This window comes from Zonotrichia leucophrys, chromosome 5 (genome assembly GCF_028769735.1).
Source record: "Zonotrichia leucophrys gambelii isolate GWCS_2022_RI chromosome 5, RI_Zleu_2.0, whole genome shotgun sequence".
Classification (NCBI taxonomy): Eukaryota; Metazoa; Chordata; class Aves; order Passeriformes; family Passerellidae; genus Zonotrichia; species Zonotrichia leucophrys.
The window spans coordinates 22,230,595-22,253,860 of NC_088175.1; the positions used below are offsets into that span (position 1 = coordinate 22,230,595).

The 23,266-nt window shown below is 37.1% G+C and overlaps 1 protein-coding gene across 2 annotated transcripts; it reads right to left on the reverse strand.

The window, feature by feature from the left end:
• Window positions 1–96: 96 nt before the first annotated feature.
• Window positions 97–22,163, reverse strand: G2E3 (G2/M-phase specific E3 ubiquitin protein ligase). 2 transcript variants are annotated; one of them, XM_064714701.1, is made up of 16 exons: window positions 22,106–22,163; window positions 19,500–19,554; window positions 18,038–18,135; window positions 16,009–16,110; window positions 14,389–14,513; window positions 13,156–13,321; window positions 12,368–12,474; window positions 11,193–11,309; window positions 10,262–10,386; window positions 10,023–10,155; window positions 9,228–9,350; window positions 7,774–8,084; window positions 6,985–7,166; window positions 6,650–6,822; window positions 4,683–4,882; window positions 97–4,084 (listed from the first exon to the last, which is right to left on the reverse strand). In XM_064714701.1, the coding sequence occupies exons 2-16, from the start codon at window positions 19,537–19,539 to the stop codon at window positions 3,852–3,854; spliced, it is 2,235 nt and encodes a 744-aa protein (XP_064570771.1). In that variant the 5' UTR covers window positions 19,540–19,554; window positions 22,106–22,163; the 3' UTR covers window positions 97–3,851. The 2 variants fall into 2 exon arrangements, with proteins under 2 accessions (XP_064570771.1, XP_064570772.1); XM_064714702.1 differs by lacking the exons at window positions 16,009–16,110; window positions 18,038–18,135; window positions 19,500–19,554; window positions 22,106–22,163 and adding an exon at window positions 15,729–15,959.
• Window positions 22,164–23,266: the final 1,103 nt, after the last annotated feature.

Here is a 23,266-nt window from a genome sequence, read left to right on the forward strand (position 1 = left end):
GTAAATCTACAAGTACACAAATGAAACTATAGAAAATAGTGATAACGCTTCTAGAGCTAAAGTCCAGGAATCAACAAAATAAAAACACGGAAGCTATATATTTAACCTTTTATTGCACTTTGGACATATACAAGGTATTTCCCACAATTACTGATTATTCAACACTGATGCTACAAAACATCACTTGAAGATGCAACAGAGTTTAGGCACTGATCCTGCAAAGTCCAAGTTAGAGCTAAAAAAATTTACAAAATTACAGTGTATTGCATAACATTCTAAATACCATAACTTTAAAAATAACGTTTATGTAATACAAAAATCAGAGGGTTGGTTATAGTTTTTTTACAAACACTAACATTTTGAAAATTATTTTCTGTATACATATGATTTGACATGTCAAAAGTTTTCGCATTTTTATTTTTCTTGTTTCCTATTAGATATTCTCTCAGGTAAGAAACAGAAAAGTTTGAGCTTTAAAATGTTTTACCATATAAAACAGATTCAAAATATACTTGAAAGGTATATTTTGTAGGCTTCTATGTTGCAATTCTATTTAAATTAGATTTTTTTTCATATACAGAATGTGAGTGTGAATTAATTCAAAAATTCTCATGTTTTCAAATTCCAGGACATAACATCTTAATGAAGATAATCAAAGGTGCAGCACACAATGGTTTAGACTTGTAGTATGAAGAAATTTTTTCTCCTTTGAGCTATATTTCACTCTTCATTCAATTAAAAAACCTAACAACTTTTTCTGGTAAGCATCCTCTGAATGGGCAAAAAAAGCAAGTCACAGATTTCTTATTCCTTGGTTTTTCAAACATAGAGCTAAAATACTTGATGGTGGTTTTTTTATTCTACCTACATTATTAAGGAGACCATACTAAACCCACTGAGACTATATTACCGTTTAGTAGAAAATTATCACTCTAGAAAACAAATAGCTTATTTGATGTGCTAATTCCAGATGGAAACTAAGGGTTTGATGCAGAAACTGTGGGGTGAAGTTCTTTGGCCAAACACAAAAAGGACTGCAATAGTTCTTTCACGGTGCTGACAAATCTTATAAAAGAAACAGTGTCTGTAATATATTTTATACATTGATGCATACACAATTATTCTCCCTGTGTTACAGAAATACTGAAAGTAAGTAGCCTCCCTAATTTCAAGGTGTGCCTCAGGCTATGCTTATGTAAAATGAAAACTACCCCATAATATTGCACGTCAGTGATCTGCTACAACAATAAAAAACCTAGGGTCCTTATAACTATATAAATTGTTTGTACAATGTCAAGACAAGGGATACAATTCTGTGTTTGGAAGTTAGCTTATTCAATGGAATTCTAATGAACAAATAGAATTTAAATAAATTCAAATAAATTTATGACTGGTCTATATAAATGCTGAAAATGAGGAAATTCCTTTCCATAGCAGCATTCAGGAATACCACTTGAATATATGAAGTATTATATTGGAGTGTCTAGATAGAGCTGATCAAATAGATAGAAAAGGGAAAGACAACTTGTCCTGAACGGGTACGTGTCAGTATCAGACAATGGGAACAAAATCAGTGCAAGAAAAACCCTTTCAGGCAGTATTACATACTATGTTTTTACTGATTTTACAAATTCAGGGTTTGGATATAGCATTGTACAGCAGATCGTTTTAAAGTTGACACTTTTTACACCTGGCATATAGGTTAGTTCTGCCTTTATATAAAAGCCTTTTAACCCCTGAGTTCAAAAGTTATAAGCAATAAAAGGTGTGAACTCTATTTTTGTAATCTCAGATATGTTTTGAAGCCTTATGTTCACATTGTTTCATTATTTCTTTCCCCACTGAAGGTTTTAAAACGCTGTTTATTTAGTTCCAGGTTCTGAACAATTGCTCTTGCCACTGCAGGTACCAAAAGTTCTCATCCTTTAAAATTACTCACATTCTGCTTGCTACTTTTGTAAAATCTGTACTTCTCATATGGAAGAATAACATTAGAGAACATATTCATCATTATCTAGGCAAGAAAAACAAATACTGCACTCATTTTTGAAGTATAATACGATATTTGCAGGAAAGTCATTATATTTGAAAAATACAATCACACAACATGAATCTTTATTATGTAAACAAATTTGTGCCAAATCACTCTCCCTGTAATGGTAGCAGACCATTGGGAAGGCTAAGAACACGAAGAATTTATTGACATAATGAGAGTCAAAAATTATGCAAAGATCAGAAACACAGAATATTATTGGAGAAGACACTGAGAAAATGCTTAGTATATAAACAAGCCAAATTACATTCTCCAAGGGATGATATGTTTCTTTTAAAGGAGACTTAAATATGCTTTTGGCCAAATAATAAGACTGATGAGAGTAGATTGTTTTAGGCATTAGTAATGAAAAATGTCTGATCTAAGACTTGCAAGGATTTTCTCAGACTTTCTATTATTTTTTCAGAAGCACCTATCCATTTATAATTACTGTGGACATACTTCCTTGCCAAAGAATTCAAATTTAAAGCAATCCTCCTTATATTTTCAATTCAAATCAAGCTATATTAATAAAAAAGTATATAATTATTTTCCACTATTTTGAATAATGTGCATACATACAGACACATACAGATACATATGTATCTATATTACATGTATAGCACAGCTTATGTTAAGGACATATAGCACAGGCAGTCAAAACAGAGGGAAATAGTATAATTTCAAAACAGAGAGCAGCATACATTTAAAAATAATGTATTTAAATGTCCTTTCAATGTCATAGTTTTAGCATTAGTCACATTAAAGTATTGCTGTATAGGAATTTCACTACTTATATTTTACAGCTTAATGGCCCAGCCATTTGCACAAATTCCTGCAGCACTGAAATATATTTTATACAGTGCTCAGAATGTGCCTATGACTGAACTGGAAGAATTTAGAATAAAAGCTAGAAAAGCATCAGGCCCAGACAAACTTGATGGTAGACTGCCTTTAGTTTAACAAAGAGTTTTAGTGCATGGTTGAATTAAAATACTTAAATGGAGGACAAGTTTATATGCTCTAACGAGCAACAAACTTTTGTTCTTTGATACTTTAAAACATTAAGTCTAACTCCTAAATTTCACTTTGAAAGACCAGGTACTGCTGCATGTTCAAGATTTCATTCTGGTTTTACTATTTTGGCCCTATGAGTAATTGAAAATTAATGTATGACAGTAGAATGCAGAAATGTGCAAATGTCAAAGATCTTGTTTAAACACAGAGACACAAGTTCAATCAAATTTTGTTCTTACACTGTATTATTTTAGCTGTTTTCTCCAGATCTTCAGTGCACTAGCCACAATGACCATAAAACTACAATTATTTGAATTTTCCTAGGTTTTTATGAACCATAAGAACATAAATGAATCAATACAAAACAATTACTGAAAAACTATATATAGAACTGAAGAACTGCGTCACAGTTTTATGCAAGACAATGCTCTACAGGAATTATCTTCAAAACGTACTTGGTTTGTTTTTGACAAATAAGTTACCTAAGTATTTGATACAATCCACATACTTACCTGTTACAGAGTGTGTTTTTCATACCTGTCTACAGCAAAAGCTGACATTTAAACTACTTCTGCAAGAGATGCAGGACTCTGAAGGTCAACTTCAAAATGAAAACTATTCAGGAGATAAAGGCTTTTTTTAATTTGAAAATTGTTTTCCATCTCATAAAAACTTTTAGCATAATTTTGGAGGAAAGGTCAGAAAATTCTAAAAGCATGTCCAAAAATACAGTAGCAAACTGAAAGAAGATGTTCCTGCAGAAAACTCAAGTTTCCAACGTTCAGTTTAATAGCAAAAATACTTACTCCCTTTCAACTCTTAGTGTGTTTCTGATGGTGAGCTCCATTTTATTTTTGAACTGCTGATACGTCTTTGTTCTAGGAAGCTCTAAGCAATTAAGAAGTCTGTTTCCATTGGGATACCTTATACGTAAAAATTTAATAGTAGGTTCAGGATCAAAACCTATGGCTGGTATATAAGAGGAGCCTGTTACAAAGAGCAGAATATCCTCCAATGTCACTACAGAGTCACCACCTAAAAGAAAAGGATTACGTTTTATCACTGATTGTCTATTACACATAGGCCATTACCCCAGAAGTTAAGTGCTAAGAGGAAAAAAACCCCATATGAAATCAAATCAATATGCTGAATAAATATGCAGTTATACGGCTACCTAAGAAAAAGTTTAGCAAGAAAATCCCACTTCAGTTAGTTCTGAAAAATCTTAAGTGAATAAAAAATCTCTTCTGCAAGCAAAGATAGGAAACAGAGGTCTTTAAGACTTCAGACAATTTATCTAATAAAGGATTTTTCAGTATCACTTAGGTTGTGTGTTGGATTTTCATATTTTAATTCACAGGAATCCTAGAGACAATCTTTCAGATATTTACCACTCTAAAGGTCTGGGCAACAGATTGAGAAGTTCTAATTAGTAAGAAAAAGGGGGAAGAAGGAACAATTAGGAACTGATAGTGACTACAAAACCTTGATTTATTTACATCACTGAAATCTAAAAATCAAATTCTGTATGTATACGAGCAGCAACTAAATAACCTGGACAGGGAAGGGGAGGACTCTTTCATTTAAAAAAACAAAGAAAAACCCCAAAAAATGAAACCAAACCAAAACTTACTTTCCACATCTTGCAAATAGCCCATCCAAAAATCAGCACCTTCAACTTTATTTACATCTGATGAGGAATGGATTGTAAAGAGATTGTAAACAGTTTCCGCTGAAAGTCTTTCAGGTTTGTAGCAGAATATGCTAGAGAACACACCTGGGTGCATTTGCATTTTCTCCAGAACACCAAGCGTTTTCAAACCCTGCCTAAAACTAGGAAAGGGGGATAGAAAAAGAGTGACCATGCATCAGAACTCTGCATTTTATAAAGCTGCAAGATGGGGTATAATAAATCTTGTCAAGAAGGTTACATAGTACTCCCATTTTATCTTGGGAAATGCATTTAACTCTCATTTTAACAATCTAAATGTTTCTGTAGAGCTTTTTAGGGAGATGAAAGAAATACCAGTGATATGCAGAAATTAACCTTATTTCCTGGTACTTGACTGTATGTACAAGGCGTACTTTTAACTTCAGTAAGAAAACATAGCAATCCTCTTTCTTACAAATAGCTCTTTGGAAAACAGCTTAAATTCCTTGTCCATAGACAAAATGAGTTCTCTTAAAAGACAGCCTTTGCTTGGCTTTTGCAAGTTTGCATGTGCTTATATGCTGTTATTTCTGCCTGTGACAAACGCAGAAGCAGCATCCTGGGCTGTACTGGAACTGTGTTGCCAGCAGCTCAAGGGGGGTGATCTTTCTCCTCTGCTCAGCAGTAGTAAGGCCACACAAAGTGCTGTGTGCAGTGCCAGGTTCTGCCAAAGGGTGACTAGGAAGATTAAGGGACTACAGCACAACCCTTTGAGGAGAGGCTCAGAGAGCTGGGACTCTTCAGCCTAGAGAAGAGAAGGTTCAGGTGGAATCTCAACATGTAGAAATATCTGAAGAGATAAGAGGTCAGAGACAGGCTCTTTTCAGTGGTGCCTACTGGCATAGAACATGTAACAGCTAAAATAACCAACTCTCTAGTTACTCTCAGTCCTTTATAGTGACAAGTAATTTCTTGTCTTACTCTCTTATGCCCACCTTAAGCCCATCTCTCAAATGCTCAAAACTCCACTACCTCATGGTGTTTCAAGTTAACTTAATATCTAAGTGTTTGAATTAGTGCATTTGTTTAAATGCACTAATTATGTTTTACATTTTAACTCACTAATTTTTAAAATACAATATAGACTGTTCAAACATGCCAGAGGGCCTTGAACTGAAGGACTAAATTCTTCTGACATTTGTTTAAAAAAATCCTCATATTAAGAATCAGTTTTCATAGCTCTTTGAGACAGAGTAATCAAATTTGTCAGAGGTAATACTATATGTGAAATTTAAATCAGGCTATCCTTGTTGGAAAAATTAGCATCCAATAAATTTTTACTGAGCAGATGAAGAATGTGAATTGGAAGTAAGACCAGAGACCAATCAAAGAACAGTCAAGAGCTGCAACTTTTCCAGCTCATGAGGTCATCACTACCTCACAGAAACATCAATGCAATGCTTATATTCTAAGCAGGCCAACTTACACTTGTTGAGAGTGCTGCACTCCTAATAGCACACACAAACTCCCTAATTAGAACTCTAGAAAACTCATTTGAATTCTAAACATATGTTAAACATTTCTAAAACAAAGACTCTACATTGGAGTAATTCTGAATTAGAATTGAACATAAGCTAGAGAAATTTTAGAGTGCAAAGGTCTTTGTCATGCTGCAGCTTAAAAATTGTGAATCCGCCTTCTTCATAAGGTTGAAAAGGGAATGCAATGTGACCAAGGAGAAGTCAGAGCAGATATGTAGAGAAAAAAGCTTTTCAGTTTAACTACTTAGTTAACAGCTGCTACTTAATCAACTGAAAATTACAGTACACTTCAGTGGTTTAAATGGAGTAAGTAAGTAAGAATACCTGAGAGTTAGTTTTAGTAACATATTATTTAGAGCTGCAGTGAGGAGAAGAACCAAGAAGTTCGAAAACTCAAGCAAAACAAACCTTTCTAGGGGCAAAGTAATTCTCTTGATTACATGATAGATCAGTATGTCATTCACCAGCATGTTCTTATCACACAAAGCTGTTACAGGTCTTAAACAGCCAGCAGCAGTGAGGAATTCACAGCAGTCTTGTAGTGTAGACTGTAGGCTGGACAGACTATTTGCAAATTTTATCTGCATAGAAACATAAGTTAGGCACTTGTTTACTACATGTGTGTAAACATATATGTGAAAAATATACCTTTGAATTTCAACAAGATTTATATTCAGTAAGTCCTTCTCTATCTCCAAATATAGTCTTGAGCAATAAATAAAAAGAAACTTATTGCATATTACCGTTTTTATTGTTTGTGCTACATCAACATCAGCAACATCTTCCAAAACTGGCTTCACATTCTCTGGACCATAGACAAGACATTTGAACAGTGTTTTGGAAAAGAAACCAGGAGGTGGACCACCATGAACCAGCGAAACGGCAATCATTTTACCAGCTTCAAAATAAAGATTTTCTTTTAAAGCTGCAAATAAAAAAGTATGTTTATTTAGATGCGTAGAAATTATTTTTGATCATTTTTTAATAGAAAATGTCATAGTACTGTTTTTCTTAATGACTTTTGCCATCTTGTGACAGTTCAAACTATAAGACCCTATTTTTACATAGGAGTACCACATTCTTTTGCACCAGCTCTTCAGCCACTATCCAGGATTGGGAGATATAACTTCCACTTTAAACCAAACTCATATTTAATTCTGAAGCGTAAGAACTCAAAGAAGCACACTATGAGAAATAATGCTCTAGAAATTTGAGGAAAGGAAAATAATTAGCAGAGAAAGCGAGTCAGAAAGAAAGAAACTAAATTAAAAAAATACACTAACTAAAAAGTTCCAAGCCTAGTTATATGCTGTTTTTCCATGGCTGTAGTCGACTTTTCCAACCAACCCAAATTTTTAAAATGACAAATCCACACACCATCCCTCTTTAGAATTGAAAAAATAAAAAAATCAATCACTGATTCTTATCATTCAGGACTATACTTGTGAACTGACACTCATACTGGCTGAAGATTAAAAAATATTTTAAGTTATATACTTCTCAATTTGCTTTTGAACAAAGCAACTAATTACCTTGAAAATCAAGGGACAAGTTCTTTCCAAAAGAGCCCTCAAACAATGATGAATTCTGAAGGTGAAGCATTAATACTTGGAAGAAATGGTGTTTTGATGCAGAAGAAGTATTTGTCTTCGATCTATTTTTGCAGTTTGAGAAATTTACTTCAATAGTGTTTGTAGGACTGAAGATGCGCTGTCTAAATCCTTTTAAAGCACTACTCCAAATATTTTCTGCATTGATGTTAAGTCTTGTTGTTTTTGTTTGAACTTGTACCTTTAACTCCTTCAGTATATCACAAACTTCCTTTCTTTGCTGACTTAAATACCTACAAGAAAATTGCATGTATTCTCAGATTAAATCTACGATTTGTAATTAACAACAGTTACTAAAAATAGTTAAATAGGATATTAAGAACACTTCTTTAAACACTGTGGCACATTCAGGTATTGCCTGAATTATATCAATAAAACATTTAGTATATATTTTAAAATATATAATCCTATAGTGGCAAGTTTTAGAATACCTCTAAAAACTGAAAAAAGAGGTAGAAATAACTACCCTGGCATAAATCAAATAGTGATTTTCTTAATTCAGTGACTCCAACACAGTACCAAACCATCATCACATGAGTTGACATTTAAACAGAGTGAAACAAGTAAGAAATTGAAGTTGAAAATTTTGCCTTACAGATGTTTTGAAACCAAATTAGAACAATCATCACTATAATAAAAAAGTATATTTGAGTGGGAAGAAAATTCTTATTAAAAAAACCAAGATGTTTTCCTTATGAGCTTCCAACCAAAACTATCTCAAATACCGTATTTACTAGAAATACCTTATTCGATCATCAGAATTTTTAGCACATAAGATAGAATCCATAAATTAACTACTCACAAGAAGATAATGAATTTTATGTCCCCAAACTGAATATTCTATATTAAAACACGTTGTTTTAGCACTGACTTTAGTACAGGCACGAAGTATTCATATGGTACAAATACAAAAACATTAAAAATTTAGGACCTGTCTAATTAGAAGAAAGCAATTAGGATCCTTTTTATTCCCTATTTTCTAAAGAATGTTTAGCCATACATCAGTAAGGACAAAAAAGCATTTCTGGGTTTTGACCCCCTTACCATCTAACCTAAAAACTCTCTAGTTTTCATTCTTTTCCCCTCACATCCCTCTAGCATTTATAAACAGTAGAAGCCTTTCTCAAGCTATGACTTCTGATTTTAAGTGTAAACTCATCTCATTTTTGACCGACTATATACATATACACACAGACAAATATATATGCATATTGTTTAGATTCACACAGAGAAATATATATGGATACTGTATATACACACAGATACATACAGATACTGCATATACACAAAACCACACACACACACAGTCTGTAGGAAATACAGTAGAAAGCCATGTGCTAGATTACTCTTCAAAATAAGAAAAATAGAAGAAATACTTGTGCCTCAGGGACCAGTTCCAGTTTGACATCACTGGAGATGGGGACACTGTCACTCTGTTGGATGCTGGCTGCTCTAGGTGTGAGCAAGGTGACAAGTTCTGGCACATCATCTTTGGTGATCTAGAAGTCAAAACAGTATTTTAAGAAGATACAACTGAAGAATGTATGAACACTTCCTATTTCAAGGTAGTAGTATAGTTTCCCCCTAAATCAGTACTGAATCTCATTTGTATCTCCATTTCCATGAAGTCCACCAGTGCCTGAACTACAATTTTGAAAGTAATGAGTCTGTATTTTATTACACCGTGGATTAATTAGGATGTGTTTTTAGTTGCATCTCATACATCAGATGAAAGCACTGACTGACACAGTAAGCAAAAACTAAAAATAGTTGTTTTTACAAACTTGAAAACAGCAGAGTAAAATATTATTATGAACATTTGTCTTTAAGTCAGACTTCTAGAACACTATTAAAATGGAAAAATTTCCAATAAGCAAACATAAAGCTTATTGTCATTTGTATATTCTCAAGTTACCACTAAATTGTTAAAATTCCTTTAACAAGGATCTATCTCTACCAAACTAAAAAATGGTTTACATGCCACCAAATCCAAATAACTAGAATTCACGGCTTACTCAGAAAACTTCAATCACTAAATGTTTTATTCTAATTTTATTTGATTCACAAATTTAATGTAAGTTCCTCCTATGGAATAAGCCATCATTTCCTCACGTTTAAGTATTATCTTATGGCAATGATCAATTTCTGTGAGAAAACAGAAAATTACACACTGGAGTAGAAAACTGCGTGGAGATCCAGATGACTGCCGAGGGGACTTTGGGGGTGGCTCGTCCAGCAAACAAGGTGTTCCATTTGAATTTGCAGAGGCAGACGAAGCACGCCTTTTCTGTTTGCTATACTTCCCTGTAGGATTACATTATATTAACTTAATGAATTTTCTAGTTGCAAAGTATGTTTATATAACCTGAAGTTATCATTTAAGAAATCACTGTCACATCCACAACTTCACCTGATTTTGCAAAGATACTTCTGCATTCCATGCACTCCCAGTTTTGCTCCCATGACTTCAGAGATGAACAGGCCAAATGAGTCCCACGAGAACCGCAGTACTGGCAACGCTGAATTTCCCATTTACTAAAAGGAAAAAGTTTGGTATTTAGAATTAGACAGAAGAACGAGGCCAGTTAAAACAAAGACTAATTGTAAGTGTAATCCTGACACTAAACCAATAAAGCATAATTTTATCAGTCTGGCAGAACTGATTCTAATCAAGAAGCCTTTCTTCACACAAGATATAACTGGCTGCAACAAGAAAAAAAAGCTACTCATGTTCCAGCAGCTTACACTGAGTGAGGCTATTAGTACTCTGTTCTGAAGCCAACAGATTGCAGGCACTATCATCTTCTCATCCTGCTAGTCAGCAAACTCCTCTGTGTTTTATAGTATCCACCAGTCAGCTTTTCCAAACAGTAATTCATTTAAAGGAGAACTCTCTAGGGAAACATTCAAACTACTGACAACCTAATTCTACTACTTTAACAATAACTTCTTGTAGAGGCTATAAGTATTTTAACACTTAATAAATTGCTGAATTAAACTCTGAATGATACATGCACAACATTAATTTAGGTACATGCTGTGTTGATGCACAAATTCTACTTCAGCCTGTAAAAAACGAGGACAAAGTAACTGATAATCCCTTCAATTTGGTTTTCATGGCTTTTATAACCATATGAAGTTAGAGAAATTTAGTACTGAAATATGATTATATTGAGTAAAACAAAAACACTATCTAGACAGTGTGTTGGCTTGACATTAAAACGTGATGCCAAAAAATACCCAAACATTTATGTACATAAAAATTATAAACAACAACAATGAAAAATAAGTCAAAAAACCTATTCTATCCCAAGTTATATGTTCCTGCTAAAGTATCCTACCTATCAGGTTCATTATAGTCTCTTCCTTTCTTGCAGAGACACCTTTTAACATCACAGTGTTGATAACAATGCAGTAAGTCTTGATATGCATTTTCTTCAAGTTCCCAAGATGCATCCCTGTAAACAAGGCAGAAGATGGACATCAGAACTCTATTTCTGATTGTTTTAATGGGTTGCTCTGTATTTAGAAAAAAATATATGCAATAAACATATGAATGTATTTCAATCATGTCATGTTCTAGGGGAGGTTCTAGGTAACTGAGAGGGGGAAGGGGGGGAGGAAACTCTAGTAACTAAAATAATACTATAAAACACATAGATGGACTTTTTCTTGCATAAATTGACTTTAAGTATTATTTGTCATATGACTTCAGTGACACAGCACTTTTGCTCTGTCTCCATCCCTTTTTTCTATCACAGAAAACAGATATTTGTTTAGGCAACCTACACGAGTTACAACTGAAACTGGTTTCATGAATGGTAACTCAGAATGTTCCAGGCCAGTATGGTGAAGTTCATAAATTATTTTGACTCTTCCTCCTCTCCAGAATCTTCAGCTTCTGTCTCAAAAGGGAATTGATGGTGCTCTCTGAAGACTAATAGTTATTAAGTAATGATACTTCTAACAAAGAAGCATCATTCTGATCTCTTTCTGTCATATTTTGAGCCTCTTCAGGTGACAGAAACAGGAAAAACAGCTTGGAATTTTGGAAGCAGATATTATACTAACATAAACCTTTGCAATCCCTTGGCAGAAGACAGGAGCTGTATGGCTGAGTAATCAGCCAATTACAATTCTGTCTGGACAGAAATTCAGATAATTAAACTTGAACACAGAAGATACACTTCTTAGCAATCTCTATGTTAAGGAAAAATTATATTTAAGAAGTGCTTTTATCTTCCAATTGGGTTTAGAATTTAAGCTAAATCATGGCATTAAAAGTGACTTTTCAGAGCTTTCTATTTTGTGTTTGATATAACCAATTTCACCTTTGCCTATTTTTATGCATATCTAAAAGGAAACAGGCTACTCCTTACTAAACTGAACAATTCTACAACTGAAGGTAGAACCAACATTTCACTATTAATAGCTGAAGTTCTGTAGAATAAAATAAATGTTCATAACAGCTTATCAAAGTTTTCATACAAGAGTAGTCATTAACAAAATTACTTACCTTTCTGGAATGTGTATGCCCATTCTCAACATTTCGTTTTGAAATTTGTCCTTGTTATTACATACTGTGCACCTAAAGAAAAATATCCCAGCACTCAAAGCTTGATACTGTGCCAAGAAAAAAAACAAAAAACACAACAAAGAAACCAGACCAATTATTGAATTACTACCATCCTTAATATGACAATAAATTATGTCTTAATATTCAGACACATTACATTCATGGATACCGTCCTGACATGGGTGTTAAAGCTGGTACAATTATGATGTGACTTGACATTAAAGCAAATGGCAAGAATTTTCTCTTCCTTTAAGGAAAGAGCTCATATGCCAGAATAAGATTCATAAACAAAAGTACCATTCTTTTCAGTCAGTGTAAGTAACCTCTCCAGATCCAGTGTAAGTTTACAAAAAGAAAGTTGTAATTTTTTATAGTCTTGGATTTAGCCAAAGAGAACTGATGATGTATAAATTACATTTTTAGCACTCAGATTCTGCACATAATGACTTGCAAGAAACTTGCTGAACTTCAGTTCCTAAAAGTAGCAAAGGCATGAAATATGTATCACACATGCAGAAACATGGAGGGGCCACAGGGAGAGAAAAATTAATAGCATTAAAAGCTCAAAATCCTTTTGTGTGCATAAAGCAATTTTAGCACTGCTCTTCAAACCTAGAATACTTCATACCTACTACCTACACTTACCAGTAAGCAATTGTTCCATTATTTTTAAACAGAAATGTGATCTCCATGGATGCAAAAGGACTGAAAGGGAGAACCTGTATTACCTGCAAGCATTCTCGATGAAACCAAGCATTTTTACAGCAAGGACTTTTCAATACAGTGTACACTGGAAGATGTTCAACCAAATCCAGGCATATTGTGCACTGTGAAGCTCCTCTAGGTTCTTTATCCATAAACTCTTGGACTGGTCTATGTTCCCAACAGTAAGATCTAAAAAGAGTAATTTATGGTTCTGTTAACAAAACTACATTTTAAGAACCTTCTTCATAAAACTTAAAGACATCAAAATTAATTCATTAATCAATTTTTCATGAGTGCTATGCAACAAGCTAAAAATGCAGACATACTGGTTTTTGCTAGGCTAGAGTTAAATTTCTTAATAATAACTTGACTTGTATGGTGATGTTTTGGATTTGTGAGGAAATCAGTGTTGATAACACAGTGATGTTTTAGCTATTGCCCAGCAGATCTTGAACAGAGTCCAGACTTTTTCTCTTTCTCACCCCTCCCCACCAGTGAGCAGGGTAGGGACGCACAAGGAACTGGGAGGTGAGACAGCTGGGATGGCTAACCCCTACTGACCTAAGGGATATTCCATACCATAACATCCAAGAAATGCAGCTCTAGAACAAACCTTTCTGAAAATGCCTTATCTTTACATGTACTTGAGGTAATGCAAGTTGTTTTGTGTTAACTCCCTGCCAGACTTCAATCCATCCACCCTACAAACTCACCTCACAACAAGGATAATGCACTCAAGAGTATTTTGACTACAGCCAAGATGCTAGACAGATGACAGTAAAAGAAAACAAATCTTTTTTTTTTGACATTTGATATTAAGCCCATTCCCCCTGCAGTCTCTCTCTGATAAACTTGGAAACACAACACAATGGCAGACACTGTGTTGTGACTGTTGAGAGATACGGGTATCCAAAGCTCTGCCATTTCAACAAAGGCATAGAAGAGAGGCAAACAAAAACCCAAATCGACCATTATGCAGTTTATTTCAGAGCTCAGAATTTACTGCTCAGTTTTATAAACAACTTAACTACTTGTATAAGCATAAAGTCATGTATTTAAAAGTGTTGAGAATTGAGTTTATAAATATTAGGTACACAATGCAACTGTTTGACTTTCATGTCTACCACAAATCGGGTATTTGATTCCTAGATAATCTGATGCCATTTGCAACTATCAGCCATGAAAGACACCCAAGTCACCTCCTGTATAAATATAATAAATTGAAAATAGAAAAACAACAAAGTCCCAAAACTCACCTGAAGTCTTCCATAAACTGGAAAATGCATTCCCTTTGAATCCCACAAGGAAAATGGTAACTTCGTTTGCATTTAGGAGCTACACACCCAATTGAAGCTCCCTTTTTCTTACAGATATTACATTTCTAGAAATAATTGGTTTTGGAAACAAAATATTAACAGTTTAAATACAAATAAAATTATAGGAATTAAACCAATAGAAAAGTTACAAAAAGTGTAAGAAAGAATAGCAGCTAATAGATTAAAACTGTGACAAGACTAATGTGGTTTAGCTGTTACAAAGAGCAAACACATGCAGTTATTTCCCAGACTTAACGTATTGGTTAATATGCATATTGTCCTGTGACATGTAAGATAAAATACAAGTTACTTTATCAGTACCTATAGTTATATAGCTATAACAGGCATACATATATGTATGCTTATATATAGGCATCTGTAAATTATTTACTCTCAGCATCAAGCTCAGCACAATGCCATGAGGTATTATGAAAGTTTAATTCACTCTTATTTATCTGGAACTTGCCCAAGGAATAACACCAGTTGCAAACTCTAGAAGCCCAGGGAAGCTGACTTCAGTTGTGGGGTGAATTGTAAAGGAGCACCCAGGCCACACTGATCTCAGAAACACTCACTAGGCCTCAGCCTGAACCACCTGCACTGGACTAAGCCTCTCTTGATGCTCATGAGAAACACTGTCTGCTCCCAGGAACTAACAGGTATCTAATGAGCTCCTGTTTTATAACAAACAGCCTTGGAAACTGTTTTCTTGCCTGAATAACAACCAAGTGGAATAGTATTTTCGTTACTGAAGCTTCAGAGAAAGTTACCAACTCGAATTGCAGCCAGGATGGAAAATTACTGTCACTAAAGCCCTCCTATGACCCTATAAACAGTGGACCAAAGTGAGACCCTTGGAGCTGGATTCCCAGAAGGCATGGGGCTAATGTGCATGTCTCAAACACTGACAACCACAGTGGAGCTGCTGGCAGTAACACACACAAACTGCCGGTGATAACCAAGGACACACCGTGAGAAAGAAGATCTGACTGTAGCAGAGGGCCCGGCAGAGATTGACCTGTGTGTGAGAAAGAACCACAACACAGCACAGTGCAAGCACAGGAATGTAGAGCAGAAGTGGGCAAGGACTATGGGGTAGGATTTAGACCCCAAAGCCCTCCAACCCACTTCCAGAAAGGCCTGAAACAACAGACTGCTCATGATAACTAATTTACATAGAGGGCAAGAAATCCACCTTTGGAGTGGAGAAACCTATCCCCAAAAAGGTAACCCCACAAAGCCCAGGCCAAGTGTGTACATGACTAATAAAACTTTCTGACCTCTAGCGGACCCTCTGACTTTTGTCACTCCTTTTGCCCAGTGAGCAAAATCTTAGGTGCTTCCTTCTCCTTAAGGATGGATCATTACAATTTCTGCAGGGTTTTTTTCCTTGTGGCTTCCACAAATCCAATATACTTGTTACTTAAACATAGAGTTCAGGTGCTTGAATGGGTTCAGCACACTGTCCATTGGAGGAAGAAAACAAATCCCACAGGCAGTACGAAGAGCACTTAAAAGTTACCTTTTTCCCCTGGTAAATAACAAAGACATCATTCTTACCAGTTTTGCAGCTCTTTTTACTTCTTTTCTAATATCTGTGATCAAAAATCCATCTACACCTTCATCTTCTTCACCCCTCTGCCAAATGCCACTTGACATTAACTACAAAAACAAATTAAGTATTTCAAAACATCCACCTAATGTAAAGATTTAAAATTATATACACTGTGCTTATCAAGTAAGAAAGAAGTTTAGTCTAAAAATGCTCACATGGAAACATTTTAATGATTAAAACTCTGATATAGAACACATTTTTATCTGACATGACAATAACCAGTAAAATGAAAATAAGTATTACATAACATCAGAGTAATTGTATAATACTGTAGGGCCAGAGACAGTGTATTTGGCCTTCCTTTTTGAAGTATACAGACTATTCAGATAATTGTCAAACAATTACTTTCAGCATATAAATCTTCAGAGGAAGTAAAATTAAATTAGCTTAGTTATTATGAATGACAATTGTGCTGTGAAGATAATGAAGCACAGTAGGAAGTAACTGTACTGAAGTGTCACCTAAGAGGAAAAGTAATTCACTTTAGAGGAGATTTAAATAAACACAGAATCAAGTAACTAGGCAAATCAGAAGAGCCTGATGATAATTTAAAGTTAGGCAGCAACATTACAGTCTTCAAATAACTGAAGAGTTTCACAACTTGATGCCGTTTATATTCTTTACAGTCTCATTTTATAATTTCAACGCAGTACCATTTAAACTAGTTTTATCAATATTGTACTCAAATAAATGTAAGATTACATATCCAAGCCAATTAAATATATTTTTCCAACTGTGAGACATTTGGCAAAGAATAATTAAACTGTCACTAATGTGCCTCTTTGTAGAACTCTTTTCTTATATAACATACACTGTATTTCAGTAAAATCACAGGGCTTTGCACATTTTTAAAAGAAGTAGACAAAAAAATGTTAAAGATACTACAATGCGCTTTCTGCAGTTAAAATACCTTTTAACTCCTAAAGCTCAGTATTGCATGCATGCCTTTTCCTACCTATTTATCAGGATAGGATTTTTCCTTATCATTTGATATGGCCCTATATAGGAGACAAAATTACCACTAACATGGTATAATGGCCTCTATTTCCTTACAGCTACTTAAAATTTATTTGAAATCAAATTTCTCTATCTTTATGTAACTTCTCCTTAGTTTTTAAAGGATTCAGTATCCAAACTATTAAGTCATCTACAGTCAACACTGTTTAAAGAACTTGTTGAGAAAACATACCCCCTACATTACTTCTGATACTTGACACTCATTATAAAATTGGGGAGAACAATTCAAATTATATTCATTAACAAACAAAAGATTTTTTTTTTTTGTGAAGCAGTAATGTTATTCTAAAGACCTGTAAAAATTTAGAGTTTGAGAGGAAACTTAAGTATACCTTCAGGAATATGAAACTTGGAAAATGTCAAGGGTGATAACAAAAGCTTCAAGTTATATCCATAGCTTTGTTTAAATTATACACTTGTACTATTTAGTGAAACTATACTGATATGATCAACAGGTTACATATAACTTCACTGAAAATTAGGACTTGAGTGTTACAATGTTCTGTGTAATGTCAGAGAACAGCTCATAGCCAGCAAGAAATATTGAGAAATGAAAAAAACCTTTTCTGTACTTTCCACACTGGGTGGAATTTTCACATTTCAAATTTTGAAACTACATTTTTCTTATAGGAGGCAATATGTAAATGCAAACTGTTCCTTTTGTCTTAACATGTACTTTCATTGCTATTTGCTATGATAGGTTAGGAGAATGAATGAATTCCTTTAAATGGACCATGAACAGAATTGAGCTTTGAATAAAGGCTTGTTGGGATTTACTTATTTCATCTGCTGCACCTGACAAGTACAGGCTTTCAAGGCTATGAGTTAAAGCTCACATTTCAAGCTTTGCGACAACAAAATTATTACAAAAACATGACAAGATATTAGTATTAAATACTTGTTGCACCTTTTTTTCAGATAAAGCAGAAAACCCATATATCATTACCATACACTTACCAAACAGTAATAATGAACAGTGAGATTGTACTCCACATAGGTCCTTTTTTCTCCATACTTTTCAGTGCAGTCATCTGGCCGTCCACAGAGAACACAGACTAAAATATAGAATCATGTTTATAAGCACAGTGAATGTACTGGAATTGCTATGGATCAGCTATAGAGCAGTAGCTTCCACCTCTTTCAATCACATGCATCTTCAAGTAGATTACTGGATAAAGGACAGTAGATATCCCTTTCCTTATTGCTGAATTTTATAATAGATACAGAAGAATGTACTATTTGTTCCTCCTCTAGTTACTAGCAAGAAAATACTTCACCAGCCTGCTGATTCAGTAGTGGTCTATCAGCCAAGCTAAATTCACAAGCAGACTGTGCTCCCAATTGAAATATTCTTCCCCAAACACCCAAAGAGAATTGTCAAATGGCCAACAATGTCCAGGTGCATGTGAGATGTCATCTAGTTGCTACCGCAGCTTTTAAAAACACTTAACAATTTGAGACAACACTGCATTTAACTGAAACCTCGAGGACCTCTCACTTACCAAAGCTTCTAGCCCACTATCATAGTTCCATGCACTTTTAACAGCTTCCCTTTAATTCCCAGTAGATGTATAAAAGACATTTACAATATTCTAAGATTCAGAACAGTCACAGTAGTAACAACAGGGCTACTGCTTCAGCCTAAGAAAGTGCTGAATGGTACATCTCAAACACAGCTCTGCGTGACGTGGCTGCTAAATTCACAAGGTTACTTCCCTGAAACATCTGCAGAAAACACTATTTTAAAATAGTCTAATTACAGCAAACAAACCTAAAGAAGTTTTAAGTTATTTCTTCTTCATTTCCTGAGAGAAGTGGTGGTTCTAACAGAATTTCACATAATGGTCAGGGTTGGAAGTGACCTCTGGAGATCATCTGGTCCAACCCCCTGCAAGGCACGGCTACCTAGAGCAGGTGACACAGGACCTTGTGCAGGTGGGTTTTGGATGTCTCCAGAGAAGGAGTCCATGACCTCGGTGGGCAGCCTGTTCCAGTGCTCTGCCACCCTTCCACATGTTGAGGGGGAAGCTCTTGTGTTTTGGTTCATGACCATTGCCCCTCATCCTGTCTCTGGGCACCGCTGAGGAGTCTGGCACCACCCTCCTGGCACCTGCCTCTGAGATATTTGTATGTGTTAATGAGATTCCCTCTCTGCCTTCTCTTCCCCACACTAAACAGGTCCAGCTCCCACAGTCTCTCCTCATGAGAGAGATGCTCCAGACCCCAAATCATCTCTATGGCCTCTGCTGGACACTCTCAGGAATTCCTTGTCTGTCTTGCACTGAAGAGCCTCAAACTGGACAGTAATTTAATTATTGGAAACTCACCTACTCTTTGAGCATGAATAAAATAAGTCATGACTAACAATATATATGCAGATTAAGTATTTCTGAAATTATTTTATAGAAGCTTTACTCACTTTTTGTGCTTTGAACATCAAAATGATTCGTTTTGCTCATCCTGAGTTCTTCTGGCTGTCATTCAAAAGAAACAAGGTAGTAAATACATCCAGTGCACAAATGAACATTATACAGCTCTTTTATGTTTATTCAAAACTGCAAAGAAAGGGTATAAACTCCATAAACCGAAAGTGGTATTATGATAAAAGAATATCGTAATTCAACTGTTATTGTGGGAAACAGAGATTCAGAAAGCAGGATGCAATTGTCCAGAAAAAAAATCTTAGACCATGAGAGATACAGCAACTTTTACCTATTTCCCTAAACTAACAAACAAAATACATATTATTTTGAGAAGAGAAAAAGTCCAATGCAACAACTAGTTATTTACAAACTTATTTGTACAGAAGAGTTCTTACTTATTTTAAGCAACAGAAATAATGGTTCACAGAGAACCTAAGAAACAGCTCTGACTTCTGCTCAAATAAAGATTGTAATAATGCAAAGAACTTGAAAACAAAAAAATAACTGGGTAGCGATGTGACTATGACTATAGTCTCCATTGTTTGGAGAAAATGCAGGATCCTGGATCAGAGAAATCCTGATCCACAAAAAAGCCAAAGGGAAAAAAAACCCCACAAACTAAAAAGGTGAGGAATTCAAAACTGGGACATGCATACAAGGGAATTTACACTATGTAGGACAGTATTTTACATACTGAAGTAGAAAGTAATTTATTTAGAAACAGTGATCTAACTTGCAACGTGAGCTGCCCTTTACTGTGTGCCACACCATGGACCCTTATCCTAAAAAAATCAACCCAAACCAAATAATCCCTAGTTTCTTCACCACAGCATCAAAATGATTATTCTTTCTCAGCACTCTTCCAGGACATATCTGTAGATCTTTGACTTGCCTTCCCTTAGGAAGCTGAAGAAAGCATTACTTAAGTTCTGCAAGCCAAGGGTGATGGCCTGCATCTCCAGGCTGGAGCTCCGGCAGGCGGACAACTCCCTCTTGCTACAGGGAAGCAGCCAGTAACAAATCAAGGGTCAAACCAGAAGCCTGACAGATTGTACACTATCGGTGGTCCGGTATTTACAGGTTTGATGACTACCAGATATCAGACTCAAGAACAAACTTTAGGTTAATTCAAACTATTGCAAATAAAGCACTGGAGCAATTTCACTGGAGATCAAGGGAAGGAAGCATATTGAGAAAGAAAAAGAAATGGAGGCAGAAGTGTCAGGCACAGGCAAGTGCTCTATGCCACTGAGAACCGGAGTAGTTGCACAAAGGACCTTGGCCACGAAACGGTCGAAAAGGAAAACAAACCAAAAAGCACCACTACTAAACGAGATTAAAACATTCCTAAAGACACACCACACTGACAGTCAGATTAAATAACTGACCACTCATTTCCCAGAAACACACTTCCCTTTTTCTAAATAAAGAGGAAGAACTATACTTAATCAAGTACAGAGGGAGCAAAAGACCCCCAGAGCTCACACACATTCCCCTTCTTCAGGACTTCCCCAGGATGCTCACTGTCAGTTTCACCGTTCTCACGCTCCTGCGGTAATACAGAAACTGCCTACACACGGCCACGCAAACCAAGATTATTTTTGGTAGAAAGCCCTACAGGTGGGCAAAGCACATATGCGGCTGCAAACAAGAAAATCACCTTCATACCTTTCCTTGGCTCCAGGAAAATAGAAAAAACGCTACACCACCCCCAATTCCCTCTACTTTTCTCAAATTCTTTCGGGTAAGTGAATCCAAAGTTCGAATTTACAAGTTAAAAGATAAGCAGATCACCCATTTAGGCCCCCTGCATGAGTCCTCTGGGGCTTTTCACAGGAACAAAGCAATTCCGCATCCGTCTGCTTGCAAGGCAGGAACGACCCCATTATGGCCCAGTGTCTTGAAAAGCGGTGTAAATAAAAAGTGTCTACTTTGCCTAAACAGGCTAGAAAAGTCCTCAGAGTGGGTGTTTAGATTTTGCTACATTCTGTAATTTTTTTACTGTTCCATAGCGTAACGCGTTTCAAGTCTTTGAACTAGAGACTGAAAAAGAAAAACAAAGCAAGCCCCAAGAGGCACGGTATCACGCACACGTTTTCCCCAGCACAGAAACAAAGGACATCTCCCGAAGCCACCTGTGAACCCCGAATTTCCACGCAGTGAGACCTCCAGGTCCCCCCGCGCTCACTCCCCGGAGCCGCGTCCTGGGAAAGTCCCGTCCCTCGGCGCCCAGCCCCGGGCGGGCGGGCAGCGCTCCCGGCACGTCCCGTCCCCAGGAGCCGGGGCCGGGGCTCAGGCGGCCGCGCTCCCCCCGCGCCTGGCAGGGCTCAGCCGCCCGGCACAAGGGCCATGGCAGCTCCTGGGCGCGACGGCCGCCGCTCCCCTCCCGTGCCGCACTCCGCGTCCCCCCGCGCCGCCGCCCGTGTCCCGCTAGCGCGGAGGCAAGAGGGAGCATGTTTGGGTAGTTTTGCCGGAGCTGCGGCAGCTCCGAGCGGCGGGAGCCAAGCAGCGGCGGCTTCCCAGAGCACCGGCTGGGAGGCTGCCGCACGGCGAAAGAAGGGGCTGCCGCCTCCCTGCCCCGGAGCCCGAGGGCGGCACTCACCGCTCGGACCCGACCGAACCGAGCCGGGCCGCAGCACCGCGCGCCAACCGACGGCCGATTCAAACCCCAACATCCGCCCCCCGCCGGAAGCGCGGCCCGCTCCGCCCCCCGCCCCGCCCCGCGGCCCCGGAACAGCGGGCGAGCCTCCTGTGTCCATTTACCTGAGGAAACAATAAGTTGTGGTTTTTAAAAGAAATATTAAAAAAAAAAAAATCTGTTTTCTGCAACTTGCTCTCAAGGGGCCTAAACTGCCACCGTGTCAGGCCGTGCTGACCCTTTTTTCCCCATAGCTGCAATGAAACGGAGTTTCTCAGTAAAGTTGTGCATTTGATATTTGTGCTTTTCCATTGCAACGCCACCGGTGTTGCACCGCGTCACAAGGGAGCTCATTCCAGCGGCTTTGGGATTTGGCGAGTACTACTCCCCTGTCCAGCAGAGCTGGAATGCTGCAGTGCCGAGGTCCATACGCTGGGAATGCTGAGCGGTGTCAGCTCCATGCCCACCCCTGCACACCACCGGGAGCGGCTCTCCGCTCATCCCCGCCCGCCCCAGGCTGGTCTCTCCTATACCCGGTCCACACCTTTATTTCCCCGGTAACTTGGCTGTTGAGCCCGGAGTCTCTGCAGATCCACAGGCTAGATCCCAGATCACTTGCCCTGGCTGGAAGTTCTCTAGCTGCACACAGAGACAGAACAGAGAGTTTATCTGGAATCTGGAGTTGGTTAGGCAGGTGTGGGGACCTGCAGCTTGTTTTCACTCAACTGGCCCCATTGCCCCACTGCCTATTTTCCTGTGCTTTTTCACCTATAATGTACCTTCATCACACCCGTTCCCCTAAACATCCCATAACGCCTTTTGTACCCTAAAATACCATAATGACTTTGTTCTTTCCTGACAAATATGTGACCGTCTTACCCCCCCCCCCCATCAGTTAGGAAATTCCAGCTTAATCTCTATGGGACGGAATGTTTCCTTCAATGGCCTTTCAGAGGTTTGGTCTTTGTCACAGTCTCGGTTGCCTCCTGCGTTTGTGTATCTGGGGCTTGCCTACTCCTGTGTGTTGGCCAAGTCTTGCATTGTTAAACAGTTGTTAATCCTTCCAGTCTGTACTTCTGAAAAGAAAAGAAGGATGTCTATGGATGTGAAACAGGGTGAAAGGCA